Genomic DNA, 24,858 nt, shown 5'->3' with positions numbered 1-24,858 from the left:
GTTCCAATCCAGCATGCAATTGACTGATTATGGGGTAATTGTTTTTCCCATTTTGTAATAAAATAGGAATTAAGTCAATTATTGGGGGGAAAAGCAGCATAAGTTCTGTCAGGAATCATGTAGAGACAGTTAATGTAAAACTGGAGCTGAACGAGAATTGTAGCTGGAACATACTGTTCATTCCCATGAGGATGAATAGGAAGGGAGAGGGAAGAAAACAAAGGCTCTTCCAGTGAAGGATATTTGTTGGTGAAATCTTTGAAAGAAATGACTTAAGATATAATTAAAAATGACCCTTTTTTTAGTAGGATGGTCATTTGAATATTTTTTAATATTTTACAACAGATGCACTAACTTAATAGCTTTAATTGATAACATTTGAGACATAAATAACACTGCCCAGATTTAGGCACGTGTAGATGCTGCATAAAATCCCCCTCCTCAGTCCCCTCAGGTTATTCCAATTAACTGCACTCTTGCCCTGTGGAACCCTTTCCCGTTCTAGTAATGGTCTCTCTTAACCTAAAGTGCCAGTGTGAGCTATTTGATGATTTTTGTGATTTGCATCATTATCCACTAGGGACTTGGAGCAGCTACATAAGTGATCAGTAAGGACAGAACATGATTATATGAGAAGCTCTTAGAGGTTTGTGATCAGCTGGAATTGGCTTTATCTTTGGGAGCTTTGTCTCTGACTCAGTTGAAGGAACTGACAAATGTTTGCAGGCAGCATTTGTACTCTGCAGGAGTTGGCACGTGACAGCCAGTAGGGGTTTGGTTTAGTCTCTGTACCGCTACATTGCTCTATACGGTCAAAATACCTTATGGGCTAGGATAGTCTCACTGGTCCCATTCTAAGGAGCTGAACAAGATCTAGGGGTGTTTATCCTACAAATGATATCTGCAGAGAAGCAGAAATACAAGGTTACATTATTTTTTTCCCTCAAGGACTAGAGTAAAAAAAATCATTGGGTTTGAATAATACAGCAATGAGTGTTCAGAGAACAGCAGAGAAGTTGGGTTGCAAAGTGTCGTTATATGTTGAGCTGTCTTTGTACCCTGTTGCTCCAAGCCCTTATGCAGATTTCTCTTTGCAGTGCACCTTTTGACAGGATTGCAGAGATAAACTTCAACATAGATGCGGATGATGACAGTGTAAGTAGGGTTTCTGGATATTTATTGAACAGGACTGACTCCGGCAGGTCAGTCCATGCTTGAATCAGATGCAGCCATTTGCATCTTGGAGAAAAGGGGTGCTGTATTTTATTTATGTAGTAAAGAAAAAGATTCCCCAGTGCCTATCTCCAAGCAAGGGAATCAGGACACTGAAATCACCTTACTATATAATTCTCTTACTCTTTCAATCTGCTGTTGCATCGTCTAGCTCTAAGACTCCATTACAGGAGCAGCCACTGGAGCTGGATGGTGTGCTTCTGTCCAGGGCCGGCTCCAGACCCCACTGTGCCAAGCGCGCGCTTGGGGCGGCGTGCTGCGGGAGGGCGGCAGGCGGCTCTGGTGGACCACCCACAGACATGCCTGTGGACGGTCCGCTGGTCCCACGGCTCCGGTGGACCTCCCGCAGGTGTGACTGCGGGAGGTCCACCGGAGCTGCGGGACCACTGGACCCTCCGCAGGCACGTCTGCAGGAGGTCCACCGGAGCCGCAGGACCGGCAACCGTCAGAGCGCCCCCCGCGGCGTGCCACCATGCTTGGGGTGGCGCAATTCCTAGAGCCGCCCCTGCTTCTGTCTTTGCTAGTAAATGCCCTATGAACCTGCTGTTGCCCGTTGTCTTTCCCTGCCACCCATTCTGTCTGTTGAATAGGATTAGAAGTTGGTGAATAAAAATATTAGAAACTTGGTTCCTTACAGATCTGAGTATTGCCACCGCATCCTTTGTCTCTCCACCATACTGTCCTGAGCCAGCACCAGTTGTGGGAGCTGGATGATGGTGCAAGTCAAGAGTCCCCTACACCTGTTTCCTGACAAACCCTGTTCCATTCAGAACTGAGGGCATTTGATTTCCTTAGTCTTAAAACTGCTGCTTTTAACAACTTCCTTTACACTGCTCAGTGAAAAATTAGTTCCTTCTCCCCTTTTCTCTCTTCACTCCTCCGGCAACATTTCTGAGATGCAAAAATTCATTACGTTTTGCTTGAAACTGCAAACTAAAACCTGCAGCCCCAGATAGCATTTAATATGCTTAGCTGCGCTCTCCTAACTAGAGAGGATTTTTGGTAGTGAAATTTCACTACAGCCCTTGCTTATGACAGTACATCATCTCATAACTGACACATACTTAGAACCTTTTATCCAAAGATCCCCAAAGTACTCAATGAACTTGGCAAACTGATCACAAATTGTATATGTTCAGAAATATGTGACTTCACCAGCCACTGAAATGCAGCCACTGCTGGGATGGAAAGTGCTATGTGTTGGACAGAGCAAGAGTTCAGGAATAGCACACCAGTTAGAATTACAGGGTGCTTTTAACTAGGAAGAATGTAATTACTCAGTTGAAATTTAGCCTAAACGCCGAGATTATGCTGTGGGAAGTTCATTTGTCTGTGTGGAGTGGACTGTATCCATGACATCATCTCTTTATTCTCAAAATTCCAAACTGGAAAATTTGTGAGTGAATGATTTACTGTATATACTTGATCATAAGCCGGTTCGTTTATAAGCCGACACCCTCCCACCCCCCAGATGGATAAGTAAAAATGGAAAATTTTTATGACCTGTTCGTAAGACGACTCTGTAATTCAGGGGTCGGCAAACTTTGGCTTCTGGGCCATCAGGATAAGCTGCTGGCGGGCCGAGATGGTTTGTTTACCTCGAGCATCTGCAGGCATGGAGGTAAACCTAAATAAACAAAGTGTCCCGCACGGCAGCTGCTTACACTGACGGGTTGGGACAGCAACTGGTGGGGAAATTTTTTGGGGGGAGAAACGGGGTCAGGGAAGTAACCCCTGTGACCACCCCCCACATTACCCCACCCCTAGCCTGGGACCCCCACACTCTCCCCATCCCATCCCTTCCCACCTTATCTGGGGAGGACCAGGGGAGGATATCTCTGGCCTGGCTGGAGCTGTTGCAGCAGGCCGGGCAGCGGCCGCAGCCTGCTCTGGGGGGCAGGGGCTGAGCGGCATGGCTGCAGGCTGACAGCTCCAGAACTGCAGCTGCTTCGGAGGCTGGGGGAGAGCAGTGTGACTCTGGCCCCGCCTTTTCCCTTCTGGCTCTGTTGGCTGTGCTGTCTCTCCTTGCTCCCTCTGTTGTGGGGAGGGGCTGTGTCCCACCTCTCCCTCTCTATACCCGTTCATAAGCCAACCCCCTTCTCTGGTGCTTCCCTTTTTTACTAAAAAAAATTCGGCTTATGAACGAGAATATATGGTACTTTGTCTGAAATATCTCTGAGACAACCCCCCATAGCAGAGAAGCCTCCCTACCACAGTGGGTGAAGTGGAGAGATTTGTATGACAGGATGACTATGAAGCAGCAAGCAGGGATACCTTTTATTTCAGACGCAAGCCAGGCTCTGACAGCCTTATTTCTTATTTGGTATCTTCTTGGCTTCCTGCCTCCAGGCTTACCAGACCTCTTTCTGACTCTTGGCCCTTCCACTTATGTATATTGCCTGTTCCTTATCCTGGGTGAAAGTAAAGTGAAAAGTGTATGTATGCCTTCGGGGGACTAGATGTATATAGACATTATGCTTTGTGAACTCTGCTCTGCACCAGCATTCTTGTTGCTTCCGCCCCCAGGAATCTGCAGAAACTGATTTCTGTTGAAATTTGTTTTAGCCAAATGCATCCCTCTTTGAGGCCTGCTGCAATGAACGGATCCAACAATTTGATGATAAAGAGGAGGAGGAAGATATCTGGGAGGAGAAGGAAATAACCTATGCAACCCAAGTCAAATCAAGAACACGGTAAGGTGAAAGCAAATGGTCTGTCTTTTTTCTCTGAATACCATCAGGTTGTATATTCCAGTTAATTATTCCTCATAAATACGTGCTTTGGAGCCTGTTGCTTGTATAGAACATAATAGCTTTATATGAGCTGCTCCTATAAAGAGATTATTGCTTGTCTTAAACTTAGAGCAAGATACCTGTCATGTACAAACGAGGCCAAGCTTGAGGGCATGTAATAATGAGGGAAACACTAGGATACACAACCAGGTGTGGAGGAGAGAAACTGCCTTTATTTGAAGAATTTTTTAGAAGCCATTCCTTTTCTCACCTCCCAGAAGCTGAGTGTAAAGCCCGTGTCTTGTTCTAGAGGAAGAGGTAGAGGGAACAGCGATTAATTTGTTTAATAAGGGAGGAGATGTAGGGTCCTTTTTAAAATTGTGAAAACAAGAAAAATTAGTTTTTGATGAGAATTAGGGCCCTTTCCTGTTGTGTAGCTGGTATTGTAATGAATTTGCGATTCATCCCTTAGATTTATTATTTAATAATAAATTCTTCTAGATGTGGACAGATTGGACAACAGAAACAACCAAGAGGCTGAAATTGAATTGTGTGAAATGTAGTAGTAATCTCAGTCCAGTTGCTAATGGACAGTTATTTGCATCTCACAAGCCACCAGGCCAGGTGACACTAACTTGCCTGCTGTTCTCGTTCTCAATCTCAATTGAGATTGAACTCACTTCCCTGGCCTAGAAATGATTCTTCTAGGACAGATGTTAGGTACTGTAGAGGGGTTGCGTGGGGAAGCTTGCCCTGCTGCTGCCTGTGCAGTCTCCAGGGCAGTCAGTTCCAGCACTTTTATCAGCTGCGAATGAATAAATCCTAACAGGATGGGTGTGACCATTCTCGGTGCCAGTGAGAATCAGCCCTTCATTTAAAATCAGTGCTGCATACTGTAACACCAGCTAGTTCGATAACTTTAACTTTCTTGGAAGGGGAGAACTTCCAGATTGAATCTTTTTTTTCCCTTTGCTTATCCTTCATTCTGATGCTTCTTTTTTGTTGTTCTGGACTGATCACTCATCCCACCTTTTCAGTCATTGCAGTATGGAAAATGTAATTGAGTAAAATCACTTTGTTTTAGTCAGTTTCCATTTGATGTGTGTAAAAGCGGAATGATTTGTTTACTGTCCTGTGTAATTTTTGTTTATATATAACAAGTATACTCCCTCCTATCCAACTCTCCTTTCCCCAAAAATCTAAGTGAAGAAAGTAGTCTTGTGCCACCGAAGGGGGACCTATATTAATTGAATTAGGCGTTCTGTCTCCTTTTTGTGTACAAGGTGGAATGGTCAGAAATATGTAGCTACTGCTAGTAGGAATGAAAATTGTGGGTGCAATGACGTCATAATTCTCATTTGGTTAGAAATGTAAGTCAGACTTTTAGTGATCACATGAAAATTGATTTTTTTTATTCAGACTCAGTTATCTTGAAAATGCTTGTATGTGTAAATTAGAATATGGAAGATTGTTTGCATTCATAGTGTTTTATATCCTCAGGGTGCAAGGCATACATTAGCTAATTTAGCCCTCCTACCCCCATTTTACAAGTGGGGAAACTATGAAAGAATAATTTAGTGACTTCAGTTGTAATTAAAAAGAAATCTATTAATCAATCTGTACAATGTACGCTGTGATCTCCATGCCAAATCTACCCTCCCCTGAATTCTGCGTCCTTCTTCCTCTTTCCTTCCCACCCAGTTCTATACTTCGGTCTCTTGTCTTTTTTGTTATGGTTAGTTTAAAGTGGATGCTCCGTAGGGAAAGACTGTCTTTTGGTGTGCTTGTAAAGTGCAGTGCATACCTGTGATGATACTGTGCAGTGCATACCTGTGATGATACTGTGAATAATAATAATTGACTTAGGAGACATGATTCAGAATTGTTTGTATAGCTTTATTTAGTAATGGCTCAGGGAGAAGGGTGTAGTAAACACAGGAACACTGGGGAGTCGGGTGGCACCTTAAAGACTAACAGATTTAGTTGGTAAACACAGGAGGGATTCTGTAGGGGTTTACTGGAATATAAATGGGAAATTATGGGAAGAAACTACAAAACAGAAAATTTAGGCTGAATGTTAGGCCGAAATTCATAAAGGACATTTATTAAGCTGAGGAATATCTCCCGTAGGAAGCCGTGTCATTTAGGATATCAAACACTACATTGATCAAAGCATTAAAAGACACAATTTAAGGGCGCATCTGCACTGTCCCTTTCTTCCCCCTCCTGATGGGACTAGCAGGTATGGGATGGACTACATGGCCTAATAGGTTTTTCTAACTCTAATTTCTACGATTTAGGTTTGGAGTGTCTCAGACCTCAGAGAGTTCCTCAAAAAGTGATCTAGAGAATGGGGATCGTGATGGCAGTGTGGACTCAGAAGAAGAGGAGGAAACAGAAGAACAAACAACACCTGTCACCGAGAACACCAACAAGAATAATCCTTCTGAGCAGAAAGACACTAACTCTACTGAAGGTAAAAAGTTCAACATACCATCTTAATTAAGTCTCCAGAAACATGTCTCAGGCAGTCTTTCCTCGAGATCTACCACTTGGATATATGTATAGCCACCTGCAAGCCACATGACTACTGAGGCTACTCAGTAATGTAGCCTCAGCAGCTGGGAAGTAAAATGCCCGTTGTGAATTTGCATCTGTGTATTCCTGCCTTAAAAATGTTGGAGCTCTGCAAGATTGCAGTGTCAGTTACTCTCCTGGACCCAAGCAGGATATAATTACTATAACTGTGTCAATTTTTATTAAAAATCAGCGAAGAAGATATTAAGTGAGAGGACTAAGGTGCTGACCCCCAGGATATTTTTAAGGGTTTTATGGAGAGCAAAACTGAATATATTCAGGCCCAACCTTCCTTCCCCCCCTCTTTTTCTCTATGTGAAGAACTGCCTGTTGTTTCAGTTTCAGTTTTGCTGTTGTAAACCCATTCTTCCGGGGCATGGGGAATGAGCATACACACATGAGCTTGGCCCAGAGCAACACAAAGGAATGATGTCATCATGTAGAGCTTGAGACAGGAAGTGCAACTGACAATAAACAAGAGTGAAATTGACTATACACACTGCACTGTCAGTTGCTCAAAGTAAATCAACTGAAATAAAGGAAGAGAAGTTTTTTGCAAACTTCTTTGTTATATTAATCTTCGGTGTTACTTGTGACTAGACTACAAAATTTGCAGACAGAAATGTTATTTTTTTCAAGCGGTGTTGCTACAGAAGAACCATTAGCATTGTGCAAGTCTGCTCCTGTAAAAAACAAAAACTTTCCACTGAAATTACCTACTGTTTGTGTTACAAAAACACAGATATTTTCAGGTCATCATCAGAGGGACATCTACATCCAGGCCAATTAAATTACAAATATTTATACTACAGGCACTTTCTGTGGACAGTGTAATTGGTGCAATTGACTTTGTCTAGAAACTAAGTTCAGATATTGGTACAATTCATGAGTGAATATAGGTTGGGTGGATCACCTCCTAATTTATGCATGCTCCTCAACAGCTGATTGATTTGGCACAATACATATTGTATTAAGAGAGGTACTGTATTGCAGGTCAGGAAGCAAATCACTGTTAGAACTGTGTGTCTGAAACCGAGGAGATAGAAGGATGTTTTAGTAGATAAGACAGTGGACTGGGACTCAGGAGATTTGGATTTAATCCCTGGCTCTATTATTTGACCACCCGGTTGGATAATCATAGAATCATAGAATCTCAGGGTTGGAAGGGACCTCAGGAGGTATCTAGTCCAACCCCCTGCTCAGAGCAGGACCAAACCCAACTAAATCATCCCAGCCAGAGCTTTGTCAAGCCTGACCTTAAAAACCTCTAAGGAAGGAGATTCCACCACCTCCCTAGGTAACCCATTCCAGTGCTTCACCACCCTACTAGTGAAAAAGTTTTTCCTAATGTCCAACCTAAACCTCCCCCTCTGCAACTTGAGACCATTACTCCTTGTTGTGTCATCTTCTACCACTGAGAACAGTCTAGATCCATTCTCTTTGGAACCCCCTTTCAGGTAGTTGAAAGCAGCTATCAAATCCGCCCTCATTCTTCTCTTCTGTAGGCTAAATACAATCTCAGTTCCCTCAGCCTCTCCTCATAAGTCATGTGCTCCAGCCCCCTGATCATTTTTGTTGCCCTCCGCTGGACTCTCTCCAATTTATCCACATCCTTCTTGTAGTGTGGGGCCCAAAACTGGACAGAGTACTCCAAATGAGGCCTCACCAGTGCTGAATAGAGGGGAATGATCACATCCCTCGATCTGCTGGAAATGCCCCTACTTACACAACCCAAAATGCCATTAGCCTTCTTGGCAACAAGGGCACACTGTTGACTCATATTCAGCTTTTCGTCCACTGTAACCCCTAGGTCCTTTTCTGCAGAACTGCTGCCCAGCCATTCGGTCCCTAGTCTGTAGCAGTGCATGGGATTCTTCCGTCCTAAGTGCAGGACTCTGCACTTGTCCTTGTTGAACCATTGATCACTACCCGTTGAGCCCGACCATCTAGCCAGTTTTCTGTCCACCTTATCGTCCATTCATCCAGCCCATACTTCTTTAACTTGCTGGCAAGAATACTGTGGGAGACTGTATCAAAGGCTTTGCTCCCTGTACATCAGTTCCCCCCGTAAAAATGGGGATAATAGCACTTCCCTACCGTAGGGACATTGAGAGGATGAATTCCATTAATGATTGACACATTCAGATAGTGTGGTGATAAGGGCCACATAAGTACCTAGATAGATAGAAACTTGCCCAGATCTTGCCTGTAGCACATGGTTAGCCTGCAGCTAGTGCATTGCAGTTACAGAACTGTATAAAGCCATCTTTCTTAATAAGTGCTCCCCTATTGTGGGGTTACAATATTTGTCAGAGAAACCAATTTTCAGATAAAACAGTAAATGGCCTGATTTCTTTCAACAACATGAGATTCACCTACAGTCCTCCTATAGATTCCCATAAGGATTCCCACTGCACAATTTTTGTTTTTATCTCTGGGAATATACCCCCCTCCCCTCCTCCACTTTGACTTTTTTTGTGAAGGCATAAGGTTGTACAAAATCTTAGCAACTCCTGTTTATCTTTGTACCTTCAGGATCTGGGTGGACAGCTGTGTTTGAGCCTGTGAATTCAAAACCCCCGGTACCCTGTGTTGCCATGGATGTTGGATCAAGTGTATGGGATTCAGCAGCACCAGAGACAGCCACTCCTGAGGAGAAAGGATGGGCAAAATTTACAGACTTTCAACCTTTTTGTTGGTAAATGAAGTATAAATGCCAATAATTTCTCCACAAATTCTGTGTGAAAGAATGTTTGGCGTGTGGTTGCATGGAATAACTGGCTAGGGGTCTGTGCTGTAATCTTTCTTTTCTTTTCTCTAAATATTGTCTGTGTGGATTCTGGATCAATACTCTCACCTCTGTGTTTACACTGATTGAAATCAGTGGTATCCATATCTCATACTATAATGATACTGTATATATTGTCACTGTTGCAAGGCTCTGACTATACTGTAAGTTATTAGGGTTGCTTGTAATAACTTCTTTTTTAGGAGTTATTTCTGAGTAGCCTATATCAGGACCGGAACAGCTGTGGTTCATTCTCGGTTTTTTTCTTTTCTAGCTCCGAATCAGGTCCCAGATGTAGTTCTCCTGTGGATACAGAAAGCAGTGACTCAGAGGGAAACCCCAAGCAGGGTCAGGACAAGAACTGTAAGTGGCAATAATATTATGAAATGTGAAGGGATTCATTTGCATCTGTAACCATTTTGAGTATTGCCTAACATCCCAGGTTTGTGGGGAAAAGTTCCTGTCCAGTGCTTCCTCACAGATGTTACTTGATAGATCCACTCAGACATATTAGAGCTCCTAAATGTGGGTTCACCCCCTAATGAAACAGTAAGAAATGCTGCTACTTTTCATGGGTTACACTCTCATCAGTAATGAAGTAGTAACTTGTATGTTTATATGATTATGATCCCACATTTACACCTTGTAAGCACTGTGCTGTAGCAGCAAATTCCTTCCTGTTTCTTTCCAAGTGTTCCTTTATAAAATCAGTTACTAAAAACTGTAATACCACAAAAAGTGATCTTTGGAATCTGGATTCCAATAGAAGGGAGACGATGAAAGTAGTGACAGAAGAGACTAACGCACTAATGTTGGTGTCTTTGAGGTTAGACTAGAGAATCAATCTGGAGCTTCTCCCAGAACTGAAGCTGAAAGGTTTGAAATTTTGGTTTAACTTTTTGAAAATAAATTCACACTCCTTTGTGTTGCATGATTTTTTTCTGATACCAGAAGTAGAAATGCCAAAACCCAGCAAGAGAAGCTATCCCTGTTGTATTTCTGATGAGCCACAGCCAGAAAGTACTGGATACAGACTAGGGACTAGGGACCAAAAAGGACCTAGGGGTTACGGTGAACGAAAAGCTGAATATGAGTCAACAGTGTGCCCTTGTTGCCAAGAAGGCTAATGGCATTTTGGGTTGTATAAGTAGGGGCATTTCCAGCAGATCGAGGGATGTGATCATTCCCCTCTACTCAGCACTGGTGAGGCCTCATTTGGAGTACTGTGTCCAGTTTTGGGCCCCACACTACAAGAAGGATGTGGATAAATTGGAGAGAGTCCAGTGGAGGGCAACAAAAATGATTAGGGGGCTGGAGCACATGACTTATGAGGAGAGGCTGAGGGAACTGGGATTGTTTAGTCTGCAGAAGAGAAGAATGAGGGGGGATTTGATAGCTGCTTTCAACTACCTGAAAGGGGGTTCCAAAGAGGATGGATCTAGACTGTTCTCAGTGGTAGAAGATGACAGAACAAGGAGTAATGGTCTCAAGTTGCCGAGGGGGAGGTTTAGGTTGGATATTAGGAAAAACTTTTTCACTAGTAGGGTGGTGAAGAACTGGAATGGGTTACCTAGGGAGGTAGTGGAATCTCCTTCCTTAGAGGTTTTTAAGGTCAGACTTGACAAAGCCCTGGCTGGGATGATTTAGTTGGGTTTGGTCCTGCTTTGAGCAGGGGGTTGGACTAGATGACCTCCTGAGGTCCCTTCCAACCCTGAGATTCTATGATCTAGTGAGATTTTTCTGTCTAATTTCTTGAGCAAAAAAAAAAAAAGGTAGGGGGCGTTTAAACCTCTGGATTTTTTGTGCTTCACTCAATGCTAGTTTAGAGCTTGATTCTCTTGTTAACCTAGAAAATCCCTTGTGGTGCTTTGGTTTTCAGGTCCTCAAACTGATCTTACTGATATCAAACAAACAAACCTCAAGACATTAATAAATGCCAGAACATCAAATTAAGAAACTCCTGGTTGCATTTTCATCCATTTTAGATCAAAACAGGGTTCTAAGAATCCGTAGTAGAGACACAAATTAGCCCCAATCTTGTCACAGTTCAGAACATTAAGATTATTAAAGGTACCTATGAAAATCAGGGTAGATTCCCAGTGCAGCTTATTCCCATCCATGCTTCTAGCTGTGTGGAAGCACAATCTTTGTAATCCTCCTGTGACAGGTCTCTTTTTTGAGTTTGGGTCAGTGTGGAGCCCAAGTGCATGTACATGTGCATGAGACTGGATTCTTTTGAGTAGCAGTGTTAGTCAGGGCCATGCACGCACCCTGTGCTCCTCATGTTCCCATGAGAGGGCATAAAGGGTGGAGTGGCTGCAACCCTCCCTTAATTCCCTCTTACCACCTGTGGCAATGAAACGGAACCCAGCAAGTGCCTGACTGCTACTCTGATCAGTTCTTTCAGTTAGTGAAAAATTCTGTCTTCACACCCGTTTCTCTGAAAGATGTTCCTTAAAAAAAAATAAAATTGATAGACAACTCCCCTGTACAGTGGGATAAGGCACTTTGTGCCAAGCTCCGTGTCTCACGGTGAAGTCCAAGCTCTCAGGGTTCAAACCCTACCTTCCTGCAATGGACTGATCTCCATCAAGGATGGACAGAGCTGATACCATTTCTAACTAGGAGACTGCCACATCCTGGATAAGTGCTTTTTGTGTGAGTCCTTTTCTGCCAGGACCCACAAGTCTAGGGACACATGGCTGAAGTGGCATCTATTTGAGCAATCTGTGCAGGTCACTTTGGACCTAGAGGTAAATGGTTATAACCAAAGTGAAGCTGGATAAACCAGTATCGGACACTATAAAACACTCTTCACGTTCCGAGATACGGCAGTGGAAAGAGTGTGAAAAGACACCAGCAGAGTCAGTGCATCTGATGCTGATCACCTCCTCAGTGAAATCTCCAGTGTGTAAGACCTCAGTGTTGACAGCCGTGGTGCTGAGCATCTCTGCACCAGTAGTTCTGGTGCTTACAACTCCGGTAGACTCCCCCAACTCAGGTAGAAAAGCTGGCACCTGTGCCTGCTCAAAACGGGACACTGGATTGCATAGCTGGTCTGAGCATAAGCATAGCTCCAAGGCTGAAGGAGGCTTCTGGAGGGAAGACGTAGGACACCACTCCAAAAGCAAAGCCCCTAAGCAGATGGGCAGAGCAGGAGGCCTGGCCTGAATGCCAATACTGATCCTCATGACGGAGTTGAGCAAGGACTTCAAGTGTCCATATCACCCCTGGAGACGTTCCTCATACCAAAGAGGTGGCTGGCAGCATGCCATTCCTTGGCAGTGCCCTTCAATTAAGAGAGAGATTCCTCCTTATCATTGCTAACACGTTTCTTCTCTCCAGCACTGAGCAGAGATTCCTCTCTCCATCTTTGGAGAATGGCCATAAGGACGGTATTAAAGAGCTCCCATTCAGAGCGCTGCCCCAACTGGCATGGGAGTGACGCTGGGCCAGCCAGCCCCAATTTGGTCAGTACCCATACAGTAGGCCACTTTGGCCATATTAGTCTTACTGGGGGCTGTCCTTCCACATGCTGAGGAGCAGCAGCTCTCCTTCCTGCATGTCTAGAAAAAGATAATCATGTTTCCCAATGTTTTTTCTGGCTAGGCCAGCACAGAAACAGGAGACGATAGAGGGACAACAACAATTCCCATGTCCCACCAAGGAATCCTCCTCATTGCTGGATGAGGCAGTAACACCAGCACCTACACAAGCATTAGATGACTTTAAAGCCTTCCAGGACCTCCTTCTCTGAACTGTGGAGATCCTGGACATAAGACTGTTTCTACAGCGGGGAGGGATAGCTCAGTGGTTTGAGCATTGGCCTGCTAAACCCAGGGTTGTGAGTTCAGTCCTTGAGGGGGCCATTTAGGGATCTGGGGTAAAAATCTGTCTGGGGATTGGTCCTGCTTTGAGCAGGGGGTTGGACTAGATACCTCCAGAGGTCCCTTCCAACCCTGATATTCTATGATTCTGTGATTAAGTCTCATAAGCTCTTCGGTATCCTGGGTATCATCGTGATGACACCAGCCAGAATTACTCTCCTTAGTAATGAAGGTATCCTACAACCAGCCAAAAGACTCTGGCAGACCTCAACTATTCTTCTTCCCACCTCTAGGTGTGCAGAGAAAAGGGATCAGGTGCCACCAGAAGGTTTTGAATACTTTTATGCCTGCCCAAACCTAGGGTTCTTGGTCTTCTCTGCAGCTCAAGAGAAATCCACAGTCCATTAAAGGCCCTCCTAAAGACTATAAGAAGTTAGACCTGTTTGGGCAAAGGTACATGGTACTGCCATTTGGACTGTTGGTGCTGAGAGTCTTGTCAAATGCCTAGTGGTGGTAGCAGTAGCACATATCAGAAGAATATGGGCATTCATGTCTTCCCCTGCTTGGTCAATTGGCTGATAGGGTCATAACCCAGCAGGAGGCTACCATGCACCTAAAAGTTCATCCTCTCAGTTCCCTTAGCTGAACCTGCTAGTGAACTCCAAAATATTATTTCTTATCCCATCACAGATGATAGAGTTTGAGGAGTCCTGGTCAGTTCTGGTCCAACAAGAGCATAGGCTCATAGACTCATATTTCCAGTAGAGATAAGGTGGTGGTAGTACCATTCTACAAAGCACTGGTAAGACCTCATCTGGAATATTGTGTGCAGTTCTGGTCTCCCGTGTTTAAGAAGGATGAATTCAAACTGGAACAGGTTCAGAGACGGGCTGTTAGGATGATCTGAGGAATGGAAAACCTGTCTTAAGAAAGGAGACTCAAAGAGCTTGGCTTGTTTAGCCTAACCAAAAGAAGGCTGAGGGGAGATATGATTGCTCTCTCTAAATATATCAGAGGGATAAATACCAGGGGGGGAGAGGAATTATTTAAGCTCAGTACCAGTGTGGACACAAGAACAAATGGATATAAACTGGCCATCAGGAAGTTTAGACTTGAAATTAGATGAAGGTTTCTAACCATCCAAAGAGTGAAGTTCTGGAATAGCCTTCCAAGGGGAGCAATGGAGGCAAAAGACATATCTGGTTTCAAGACTAAGTTTGATAAGTTTATGGAAGGGATGGTATGATGGGATAGATCAATTAATTGCCAAAATTAGGCTTTGACTATTAGTGGTAAATATGCCCAATGGCCTGTGATGGGACACTAGATAGTGTGGGATCTGAGTTACTACAGATAATTCTTTCCTGGGTGTCTGGCTGGTGAGTCTTGCCCACATGCTCAGGGTTTAGCTGATCACCATATTTCGGGCCGGGAAGGAATTTTCCTCCAGGGAAGATTGGCAGAGGATTCTCTACACCTTGAAGTTTTTAACCCACAAGTTGAGGACTTCAGTAGCTCAGACATAGGGGTTTGTTACAGGAGTGGGTGGATGAGATTCTGTGGACTGCATTGTGCAGGTGGTCAGACTAGAAGATCATAATAGTCCCTTCTGCCCTTAAAGTCTATGAGTCTATAAGGCGAAATTAGGGCTGGCATAAGTCCGGAGAAGAGTACTTGAGTGGCTGAAAGCCTGGTGGTGTCAGGGTGCTGACACCCTGCTACCACAAGAAAGACTCCTTCTCGCTAGAGGCAGGGGGATAACAAGGTGACTCTCAGCCCTTGAGAACTGTCCCACTCTTCACCTGCTGGGTGTCAGTAACAACATGGTGGATTTTCTGAGCAAACAGTTGATCTGTGGAAATCCATCATAGCAGCGATGTTCCTGTGTTGGGAAAAGCCAGTGGTTGACATGTTTGTTGTTGTCATCAATGCCAAGTGCCAGAAATGTTGTTCCAAAGTAAGCATGAATCTGAGGTTGTTACGGGACTCCTTCTTTCCTCAGTAGTCCCAAGTATTCTCATATGCCTTTCCACTGACTTCCTTGAGTCCCAGGGAGGCTTCCAAAATCAAGAGAAACTAGAGAGCACTTTTCAGCTTGTGGTTCTTCTAAACTACGGCAGGAGGGATTTGCTAACACACCTCCCTCACTGGCAACCATCTGAGGTAATCCATGATGCTGGTAGAACAGCAGCTTCTATTTCTCTCCCTCAGCATCACTCGCTGCCTCCTTATTGAGTCCTCGGATTGACAAGTCATAAACCACTTCCTCAATTTTCTTGACATCATAGTTCAAGCCGTCATAGTGCTTCCTCAAGGAGTCATTTTTCAGATTGAGGAGATGGAAGCCAGAATCCAGCTACTTAGTGAAGGTAGAGATGTGAAGAGGACAAGAATAGTCACCTGCGGTGACACTGTTCACTGCCAGCCTAGACAACTCACTGGCAAGAGTCAGAATCCCAGAGAGGTAGTCTTCAGTGTCCAGGTGAAAACCTCTCTCTTGATCATCCTCAATTCCAAGTATTTCTGTAACCGCTTCTCGAGTCACGAATGTTTCTGTCTCCAAGTAGACAACGAATGCTGCCAGAAACACCAAGTGCTGTATCACAAACCTCCAGCGTTAGTGAAATCTGTAGCACTGATCAGCTGGAAACTTGGTCTTCAGAGATGCTAGCTGTGTTTTGACTGCTCCAAAGTGTTCTCGGTCCTTCTGACACTTCTTTGGTATGTCCTGAAATCCAGCTCCCTGGTGAACCCTCTGCAGCAGTGTTAAGATCTCCTGAGCCGTCTGTTCCAGGGTCTGAACCACTTTCCTGATTTCCTCTCAGATGTCCTGGTTGGCGGTGAGGACCCCCTGCAAGGTGGTGATCATCTCACTGACCGACATGGTGTGCTGCCAGGCCGGGCACACGGGGAGCCACCACCCAGGGGCTAGGATGCTCCCAGTGCTGCCTGCGACCCACCTCTCCCACTCCCAGCTGGGACCGCAACCACTGCTCAGGGACCTTCCAACTGTTATTGTGGCTTCATATTGGCCAAGACTGTTTTGGCTGATGGCCTGATGCAAATATGTATCCGGCCTTTCATTCAGCTCCCACCCTGTCCAGACCTGTTCTCATAATATCATGGTCAGATACTGGCTGCTGGCTGGTTGAGTACAATGGACAGAGTCTGCTTCCTACAGATCCAGGAAATCGTAATATAGAGCAGGAAAGCATGTACCAGAAGAACACACATTCATATCAATGAAAAAGGTTTTTCAAAATGGGCTGCCCAACATAGTCTGGACCCAGTCCAGCCCCCATGATACTACATATCATCAGCTACTTATTGCAGTTCAGACTGGCCAGACTGTCAGTTAGCTCTATTAAGGTCCACCTTGTGGTGATTTCAGTTTGCCATTTGCCTGTATGGTCAGGGTTGCTCTTTTCTCACCCCATATCTTCAAAGTTTCTCAAAGGGTCATCATGCATTTGCCCAAAGTCAAAGAACCTACCTCTCCTGAGACCTCAGTCTAGTCCTGTGACTCATTAAACCTCCATTTGAACCTCTGTCAGCCTGTGCCCTGCATCACCTTGCTCTGAACACAGTCTCTGTTACTCTGGCCAGGAGAGTGACTGAGCTTCAGACACTTCTGGCCGAACCCTTCCCCCACCCTCAGTACAACATTTCATAGCGTCATGGTGGTGCTGCAGGTGCACCCCAAGTTCATTCCTAGGGCAGTCTCAGAATTTCATCTCAATCTGTCAATCATCCTGCCCGTTTTCTTCCCAGAACCACACTTGGCACATGGAGGAAGGAAATGACACACACTAGATGTATCCAGGACTATGCTTTGTTACGTTGACAGGATCAAATCATTTACACTATCTCCTTATGTGTCTAGAGTGGCAGCTGGATATTCTAATGGTCAAGTCAGCTCCTCACAGAGGGTATCAAAATGGTTAACACAGTGTAGCTAGCTGGTGTACCTCTCCCACTGAACATCAGGTTTATTCCACCAGAGCTCCAATAACATCCTCTGCTTGTTTCACAAATGTGCCCATTGACTTTTGTCAAGCATAATGCATTGGACTTAATTGCTAGAGCAGATGCCATGTTCAAGAGAGCAGTACTACAATCTCTGTGTCACTGGTGCAGCTGTAACTCCTCATTGCCACCATTCCTAGGTGATACTGCTTGTCAGTCACCAAAGAGAGTTCCACAGAGATGCATACTTGAAGAAGAGAGAACGGTTACTTACTTTACAGACACTGTGTTTCTTTGAGATGCTGATGTCAGTGTGAATCCCACAACTCGTCCTCCATCCCTGCTTTGGGAGACCTCAGCTACACGGGTTTTGAATTGTGAGGGACCCGAAGGAGGGTTGTGGCTGCTCCAGCCTTTATGTCCTTGCACGGGGCACAAAGAGGCACAGGGTCTGTGTGCAGCCCCAATGGATGCTATAATTAAAAAAAAAAACCAAACACCTCACATATGTGAGGCACATACCTGCCTATGGTGGGATCTGTACTGACAACATTTCAAAGAACCACAGCTGCTGTAAGGTAAGTAACCATTCTGTTTTACTGAAAGTATTTGGGATATATTTGAGAGTTTTAGCAATTCTTCCTGTGTTTGTTCATTTTTTTCATGTGAATTATTTACTCTTTCTTTGCAGTCAGTGCTGCCTCACCCTGTGTTTGGAATGTCTGTGTGGCAAGGAAGGCACCTCTGGTGGCTTCAGACAGCAGCTCATCTGGAGGCTCAGACAGTGAGGAAGAGGAGGATAAAGCTGATATCGTCACAGAAACCATCAGTACAGGCTCGGGCCAGGAAACCATCAAACTCACCATGGATGCTAAGAACGAGAAGGCTGTGTTCACCAGGTGCGAAAGAAATCAGCTGGGGGTGGGGTAGATATGGCCACTAGGGTTTTGTAAAGTGTAGTCTGAATCCAAATATGGCATAAGACAGTTGGCAACTCACCTCTGGTTTAAAATCAAGTGTAAATCACTCATGGGATGCAAGGCCTGTTTATGAAAACAAGATAAAAATGTAAATGCATGGGAGCATCACGGCACTTAAGGATTAATGCACCGGTTTTTTATTTTCTGAGACCTGGGTTCTGAATGTTGACTGTAGGCAGTTTTTTTAAGGTGCTCTACGGCCTTCCGGGGTGCTGGGTGCTGATAAATTAAAGTATATATTACTGTTACACAAATGCTGTCTCAGTTCACAAGTGAAAATGTGGGTCTTCCTAGCCACTGAATCATATTGCAAAACTACCACATAATTGGCAGTATTGGCTCACTTGAGATGTAGGAGTGGAATAGTAGTGGGGGATGCAAGCCAAGAGTGAGATCCGCTAGCGTGTCATGAATAACACATGGTGTTATGGATCAGCATTGAGATCGGCATCCCACAGAACTTCTAGGGGTGAGGGGTCGAAATGGCTCAAGTTATTGCTATTTCCTCATTTTTGGAAATTCACTCCTAAATTGTAAGAAGCACAGATCCCCAGAATTAGACATTACAAGTCTCAAGGCTTATGGTAACTTATGGACAACATCTTTGTAAGAGCCCTGAAATACACATCCTCCATAAGGTTTTACCACAAGACACCTCAGGTGAGAGGGTACAGTTCTTAAAAGGGGAATAGACCAAGCACGGGGGGGGGGGAGGTAAAATTTTGATAAGTGACTTAGGCTCCAAAGTGCCCAAATCACTTTTGAAAATGGGCAGATTGGTACTTTCTGAAATTTTACACAAGTTCCATTTTTCTTCTTTCTTGTTCTCCTCCCATCTGCTTGTAGGGTATGAGCCAATTAACTGGGGGACCCAATATTTTGGAAAGCTTGTTGGGAGCAGATATTCACCCAGTGTATATAATATAACAATTCATTGCCTTTTGGGGATGGTCAGTTTGAGGTACGTGGCACACCTTATTACTCCAGTGAACACTTTCTGGGAATAAGGAAAGGAGGCTCCTAAAATGGTGTGCTGAAGTAACATGGCTGTAAAACAAAGCAAAATTGCTGGAGAAAATAAATTAGTGACAGGTTTTGGTTAATCCAATCTGCGTTGAGTTTTTTATAATCTGAAAATTTTTGAATTTCTGTGTCAGTCCAGGCTGCCTTTTCTGCTGCAGACTTGAAATAAAAATCTGATGCATAAAATTTCATTGCTGACGAGCAGCTTGGTTCAGGAGAGCTACTTGGATAAATGGGACAAATTTCCATGCACAGAGATGACATGGCCCAGCAGATTGTGCTTTCAGAGACCAGGCTGAAGAAATTAAAGGTGGTCAATGTTGCTGACAGCGGCATCTGGCCTAGTAGCCCTCTCTGCTGTTCATAATACACTTGGCTCCTTTTCTCATGTCCATTGATCCTTGAATTTTAACAAAATAAAACATTTGGAACATAGAGTGGTGGCCAGCACTGTCTTCCAAGTGTGTCTTTTTCGTCTCTGAACCTATGACATTTACAGCCGGAGTTGTGCTCTAAATTTAACTGTCTGTCTTGGTTCAGTTTAACACAACAGCAGTTTAAATCCTGTTTGGCATTTTGCGTGACTTTTACATTAGCTTCACAGCAGATTGGGAAAAGGGTATTCTTATTCTGATTAGCTAGGTATGTCGTTGCCCATGACACTGGTAAGTCTGAGCATTGTAATTTTAAATAATGTTTTTTTAGTAATAAGGATCTCTCTGAGTTAAGTGCAGTTGTAACTTAAAAACCAAAACAACAAGGTTTCCAGAACCTGCTTTGTTTTGCAGGATTGTGGCCTTGTTCAACTAATTCTGCTTTTGCAATGCAAGCAAATACTCCGATAACCACAATCTCCACTATAAAAGTGTGATATCTTAACACAGCCATAATCTCAACCAGAAATTAAAGGTTTCAGCAGCCATTTGTTTTAATTCAGATTGTGGTCTCAGATGTATTCAGCTGTTTCAGAACTACCTAGCTAGGTGAAACTTCTTATTGGCCAGTGATTATGGTTGAGGCTTCCCCGCTTTCCGAAAGTCATTCTCCTTTTCCCTTCCATTTCCCAAACAAAGACAAATAAATCAGAAATGCATAATTCTGGGTTTAATAGTTTCTTCCCAGTTCCTTGATGATTATGAATAAATCAACTGCACTGATCATTTAAAAACATTTTGGGTCTAGTACAAATTTTATGATGAAGTTTCCTAAATTCACAATCCCAGTGGGCCCCTGTTGTTTTATAACCTAATGCTGTCTGAACTCAGTACAGCCAGGATTAAAACTCAACTCCTTCTGTGGCTTTGGCATGTTACTTAGGTTAACATTTTTGTATTTAGGTGCCTAAAATTAGGCATTTAAATATATATTTAGGCACTAATTAAAAGTGAGCTGATTTTTCAGAAGTCCTAAGCTCCTTTGGCTCCCATTGTCATAAGGGGAAGTTGGGGCTGCCATTATCTCTGAGAATCAGGCCTCTTAATTCCATAAATATGAATTTAGGTGCCTGACTTTAGATGAGGTTGGTGAGGGAATATCTTTTATTGAATCAATTTCTGTTGGTGAGAGAAACAAGCTTTCGAGCAACACAGAGCTCTTCTTCACATCTTGGAAATTTACCTAGTGTCACAGCTAAATACAAAGTGAAACAGATTGTTTAGCATAATCAGTTCACACGCATTTCAAGGGACCTTTCAAGGTGAAGTGGCCTGTTAACACCCCTCCAGTCATGAGGGTGGTGGAGAGGAAAAAATGCCATGGCACTCTTACTGAAGGAATATTGGGACTCAGAAACCATCCTCACACCACTCACCACACAAAGGACCAGCTTCCTCCAGGGTTACAGCTGACTTCCTCCAGAAACTGCAAACCTCAGAAAACCATGGATGTCACTTCCCTGTACACTGACCTCCTCACAATGGATGGCATTGCATTCTGCCTCAGATATTTACAAGACAATGGACAATTCTCAGATATCCACCCCAAACATATTGCCAAACTCATCCATTTCATCCTCACACACAACACTTTTATATTCAGCAACAAACACTTCGTTGAAACTATGGGAACAGCCATTGGTACTAAGATGGCTCCCCAATAGGCCAGCCTCTTTGTGGGCCACCTTGAAGAAGAATTTTTGGGCAAATGCACCATGAAACCAATTATATACCTGAGATACATCAATTATATTTTCGTCCTCTGGACAGACGACCTACACTCCCTCATAGATTTCCACCGCATCTTCTATGACCGCCCACTTATCCATTAAACTCTCAGAGCACTTCCACACTAGCTCAACTTCCTGGACACCATGATCAGCTCCAGCAATGGAACCTTACAGACAACTATATACAAGAAACCCATGGATCACCACACCTACCTTCCCAGATCCAGTAACCACCCCAAATGCAGCAGGAAATCTGTTAACTATAGCCAAGCACTTGGATAACACAGAACATGCTCTGAGGAGAAAGTCTGGGATATATCCCATAACACACTTAAAACCATCTTCACCTAACAAGGATTCTCCACCAGAGAAGTAGATTGCATCATGGAATGGGCCACCCAAATGCCCTGGGAGAATCTGCTTCAATACAGAAATAACCCCCCTTTGACCACACACCTCTAATTAACACCAACAACCCCACACTGGAACCCATATAGGGTAGCACCATGCTTGATGAGAACCCCCTCTTCTGGCCTTCAGACAACCCTCCTTCCCCAGGCAATTTCAAGAACATTATCAGAAGCAAGCTCCTCACAGGCCAGGACACACCATCTCAGAGCAGCACCTGGGTTGACCAGATGTCCCGATATTAGGGGCACAACCTGGAACTGTTGCACCACTGTGCTTCCTTAACTCCCCAGCCTCTCACAGTGCTATGCCAGTGATGAGCAGCAAACCCCTAGAGGTGCTGCGATCACTCAGCCATCAGCATGTGGAGCCCCACACCAGCTAAATTGCATGAATGTTCCTTGAGTCACTCATGAATCATACAGAGAGAGGCACCAGATAATCCCCCCAAAGCCCAGCCTTGCACCCCAGTAATATATCGTTTTAGCTGCTCAAGACTCCCTTGGACAGTACAAGCTCATTAGTTAATTTGCCACTTCTTCAGAGGAATGTGGACATGCACTAGCCTTTGTAATCTGAGTTGAGATTCCCCAAGCACTCGAACCAATGTGTTTTTGAGTGACATAAAACAGATTTATTAACTACAGAAAGATAGATGTTTAGTGACTATAAATAGCAGGCATAGAGATCAGAGTTGGTTACCTAAGAAGTACAAATAAATTCGCAGTCTAAATGCTAACTTTAGCACACTAATTAAGATTTGAATTAAGCAGTGTCTCATCCTAACAGATGTTACAGGCAGTTAAGTTTCTAATACACAAACTGAACTCCCTTCCAGCTTGGAACCAATCTCCCCAGTTCAAAGTCTGTCTTCCAGACGCTCTTCTAGGTGTTGAGATGTGCGTGTGCGGGGCAGGCTAAGTGATGTCACCGTCCCTCTTTTATACTTTCTTCCAGCTGCTAGAAAGATCCTTGCTGTGACGTAGGTTAGGACGCCCTTGTGGCATATGTGCTGTCTCTGAGAGGCCTCCAGGAGAGTGGATTATTCTTGATGGGCCATCACCACTTGTCTCGCCAGTGATAGCTACTCCTTTGCCCCTAGTGAAAGGCCAGCTGCGGGCATCTTCCTACCTCACAACATATTTCAGTAACACACATAGCAATACTTCATAACATCACATACAATGATGACACATACAAATCAATAGGATATTAAGGTTCAACAGACCAATACCTCACAAGGCATATTTTGTACCAAACATATCCTGATTGTGTCACAGTGGGGCATCATAGTGCTACAGATTGCCCCATCCCGCTTCTTCACACTTGCTATCTGGTCACCCTAGCAGCACCAGACCCTGCCAGAACAGATGCAGAATGTGTAGATATCTCCACTGCTACAATGATCAACACCCCCGGCAACACACCTGTCAAGATCCATTAGTCCTACATATACCTATCACAAGATGTTTTGTACTTCACTCAGTGCACTAAATACCCCCAAAACAATTATGTGGGTGAAACCAGACAATCACTGCGCTCTCAGATGAACTCACACAGAAAAATAAGACAAGAACACCATATCACCTGTGGGTGAACACTTAACTCTCAAAGCGATCCCTCTGTATCTGACCTCTGTCCTCATCCTCAAAGGAAGCCTGCACAACACATTCAAAAGATGAGCCTGGAAGCTTAAATGCATAACTTTACTAGGTGCTAAAAATCATGGACTGAATAAGCCCACTGGATTTATGGCTTATTACAACAATCTGTAACTTTACCCCCTGCCCAGCTTTTTTTTTCTTTTTTCTTCCTTTTCCCCCTAGGACTAGAGAGGTGTTAGCGGGCCACTTCACTTTGAATGGTCCCCTGAAATATGTGTTAACTTATGCTAAACAATCTGTCCCACCTTGTATTTTGCTGTGACACTCTGAGTACATTTCCCAGGCCTGCAGAAGAGCTCTGTTTAAGCTCATACGCTTATCTTTCTCACCAAGAGAAGTTGGTCACCCACCTTGTCTCTCTAATATCCTGGGACTGTAATAACATTGTACATAACTTTAGATGCTCAGTTGTGAAGATGTTGGTAGGGTCTGTGCCTTAGTTTGCCCATCCATAAAATGTAGCTAATATTTATTCCACTAGGATGCAGATGATTAATGAATTAATGTGTGTAGTAAAGTCCTAAGAGAATGTCAAGTGCTAAAGAAATGCTTCTTATTAGGGTTTAAAACTCATTTGTCGTCATAGTGCTACATAATAGATAATTTCACAGTGTATGTTAACATTTAATAAATCAGTACTGTGCTATGCCAGAGATTTTGAAGACATGAATGATTGTCTGCAATCACCAAAGGGATTACCTTGAGACAAACTGAAGTTTTTTCTCATATGCACCCAATAAATGTTGTCTTTCCTAATCTCCTCCAAAGGAGTTGCAAAACATGGAGAAATGGTTCTCAGTAATTAAGAGAGGGAAAATTGGCCTGAGATGGAGCTCATATAGAAGATGTATAGTAAGATGAAATTCAGTTCAACAAGATGAAATTCAGTAAAAATAAGTCCAAAGTCCTACACTTGGGAAGGAAAAATTAAATGCATCATTTAACAATGGCAAATAACTGTCTGGGTGGAAGTACTGCTGAAAAGGATCTGGGAGTTAGTGGATCACAATTTGAATATGAGTCAACAATAGGGTGCAGTTGTGAAAAAGTAGTATCATTCTGGGATGTATTAACAAGAGTGTCAGATGTAAGAGACAGGAAGTAATTGTCCCACTCTGTTTTGGCACTGATGAGGCCTCAGCTGGAGTACTGTGTCCAATTCTGGGCACCACATTTCAGGAAGGATGTGGACAAGTTGGAGAGATTCCAAAGGAAAACCACAAAAATGATCAAAGGTTTAGAACATCTGACCTACAAGGAAAGGTTAAAAAAAACTTGGCGTGTTTAGTCTTGGGAAAATAAGATTGAGGGGGAACCTGATAAGTCTTCACACATGTTTAATGCCTGATATAAAGAGAATGTTAATCAATTGTTCTTCATGTCCGCTGAAGGTAGGACAAGAAGTAATAGCCTTAATCTGCAGCAAGGGAGACTTAGGTTAGATATTAGGAAAGACTTTCTAACTGTGAGGGTAGTTAACTTCTGAAATAGGCTTC

General features: G+C 43.8%; 1 protein-coding gene and 1 pseudogene across 6 annotated transcripts in view; one reads left to right on the top strand and one right to left on the bottom strand.

Annotated features, from left to right (window-relative positions):
• Nucleotides 1–24,858, top strand: part of PPP6R2 (protein phosphatase 6 regulatory subunit 2) — a 151,878-nt gene that overhangs the window by 106,486 nt on the left and 20,534 nt on the right. For 4 of the 6 annotated variants that reach the window (XR_005592724.1, XM_039520189.1, XM_039520188.1 and 1 more), the window contains 6 exons: nt 1,098–1,155; nt 3,799–3,926; nt 6,266–6,441; nt 9,078–9,240; nt 9,605–9,693; nt 17,815–18,022. Coding sequence is in view for 5 of the 6 variants with exons in the window: in XM_039520189.1 (XP_039376123.1) it covers nt 1,098–1,155; nt 3,799–3,926; nt 6,266–6,441; nt 9,078–9,240; nt 9,605–9,693; nt 17,815–18,022 (822 nt within the window). In the remaining variant the exon portion in view is untranslated. Of the gene's footprint in view, nt 1–1,097; nt 1,156–3,798; nt 3,927–6,265; nt 6,442–9,077; nt 9,241–9,604; nt 9,694–17,814; nt 18,023–19,260; nt 19,562–24,858 lie in introns of those variants that run through there. The other 2 variants (XM_039520194.1, XM_039520193.1) reach the window with 2 other exon arrangements.
• LOC120395628 lies at nt 15,243–16,041 on the bottom strand (annotated as a pseudogene).

This window comes from Mauremys reevesii, linkage group 1, assembly GCF_016161935.1.
Source record: "Mauremys reevesii isolate NIE-2019 linkage group 1, ASM1616193v1, whole genome shotgun sequence".
Classification (NCBI taxonomy): Eukaryota; Metazoa; Chordata; order Testudines; family Geoemydidae; genus Mauremys; species Mauremys reevesii.
Note: the sequence above shows the minus strand (reverse complement) of the source record. Positions and strands in the feature narration are given on the sequence as shown.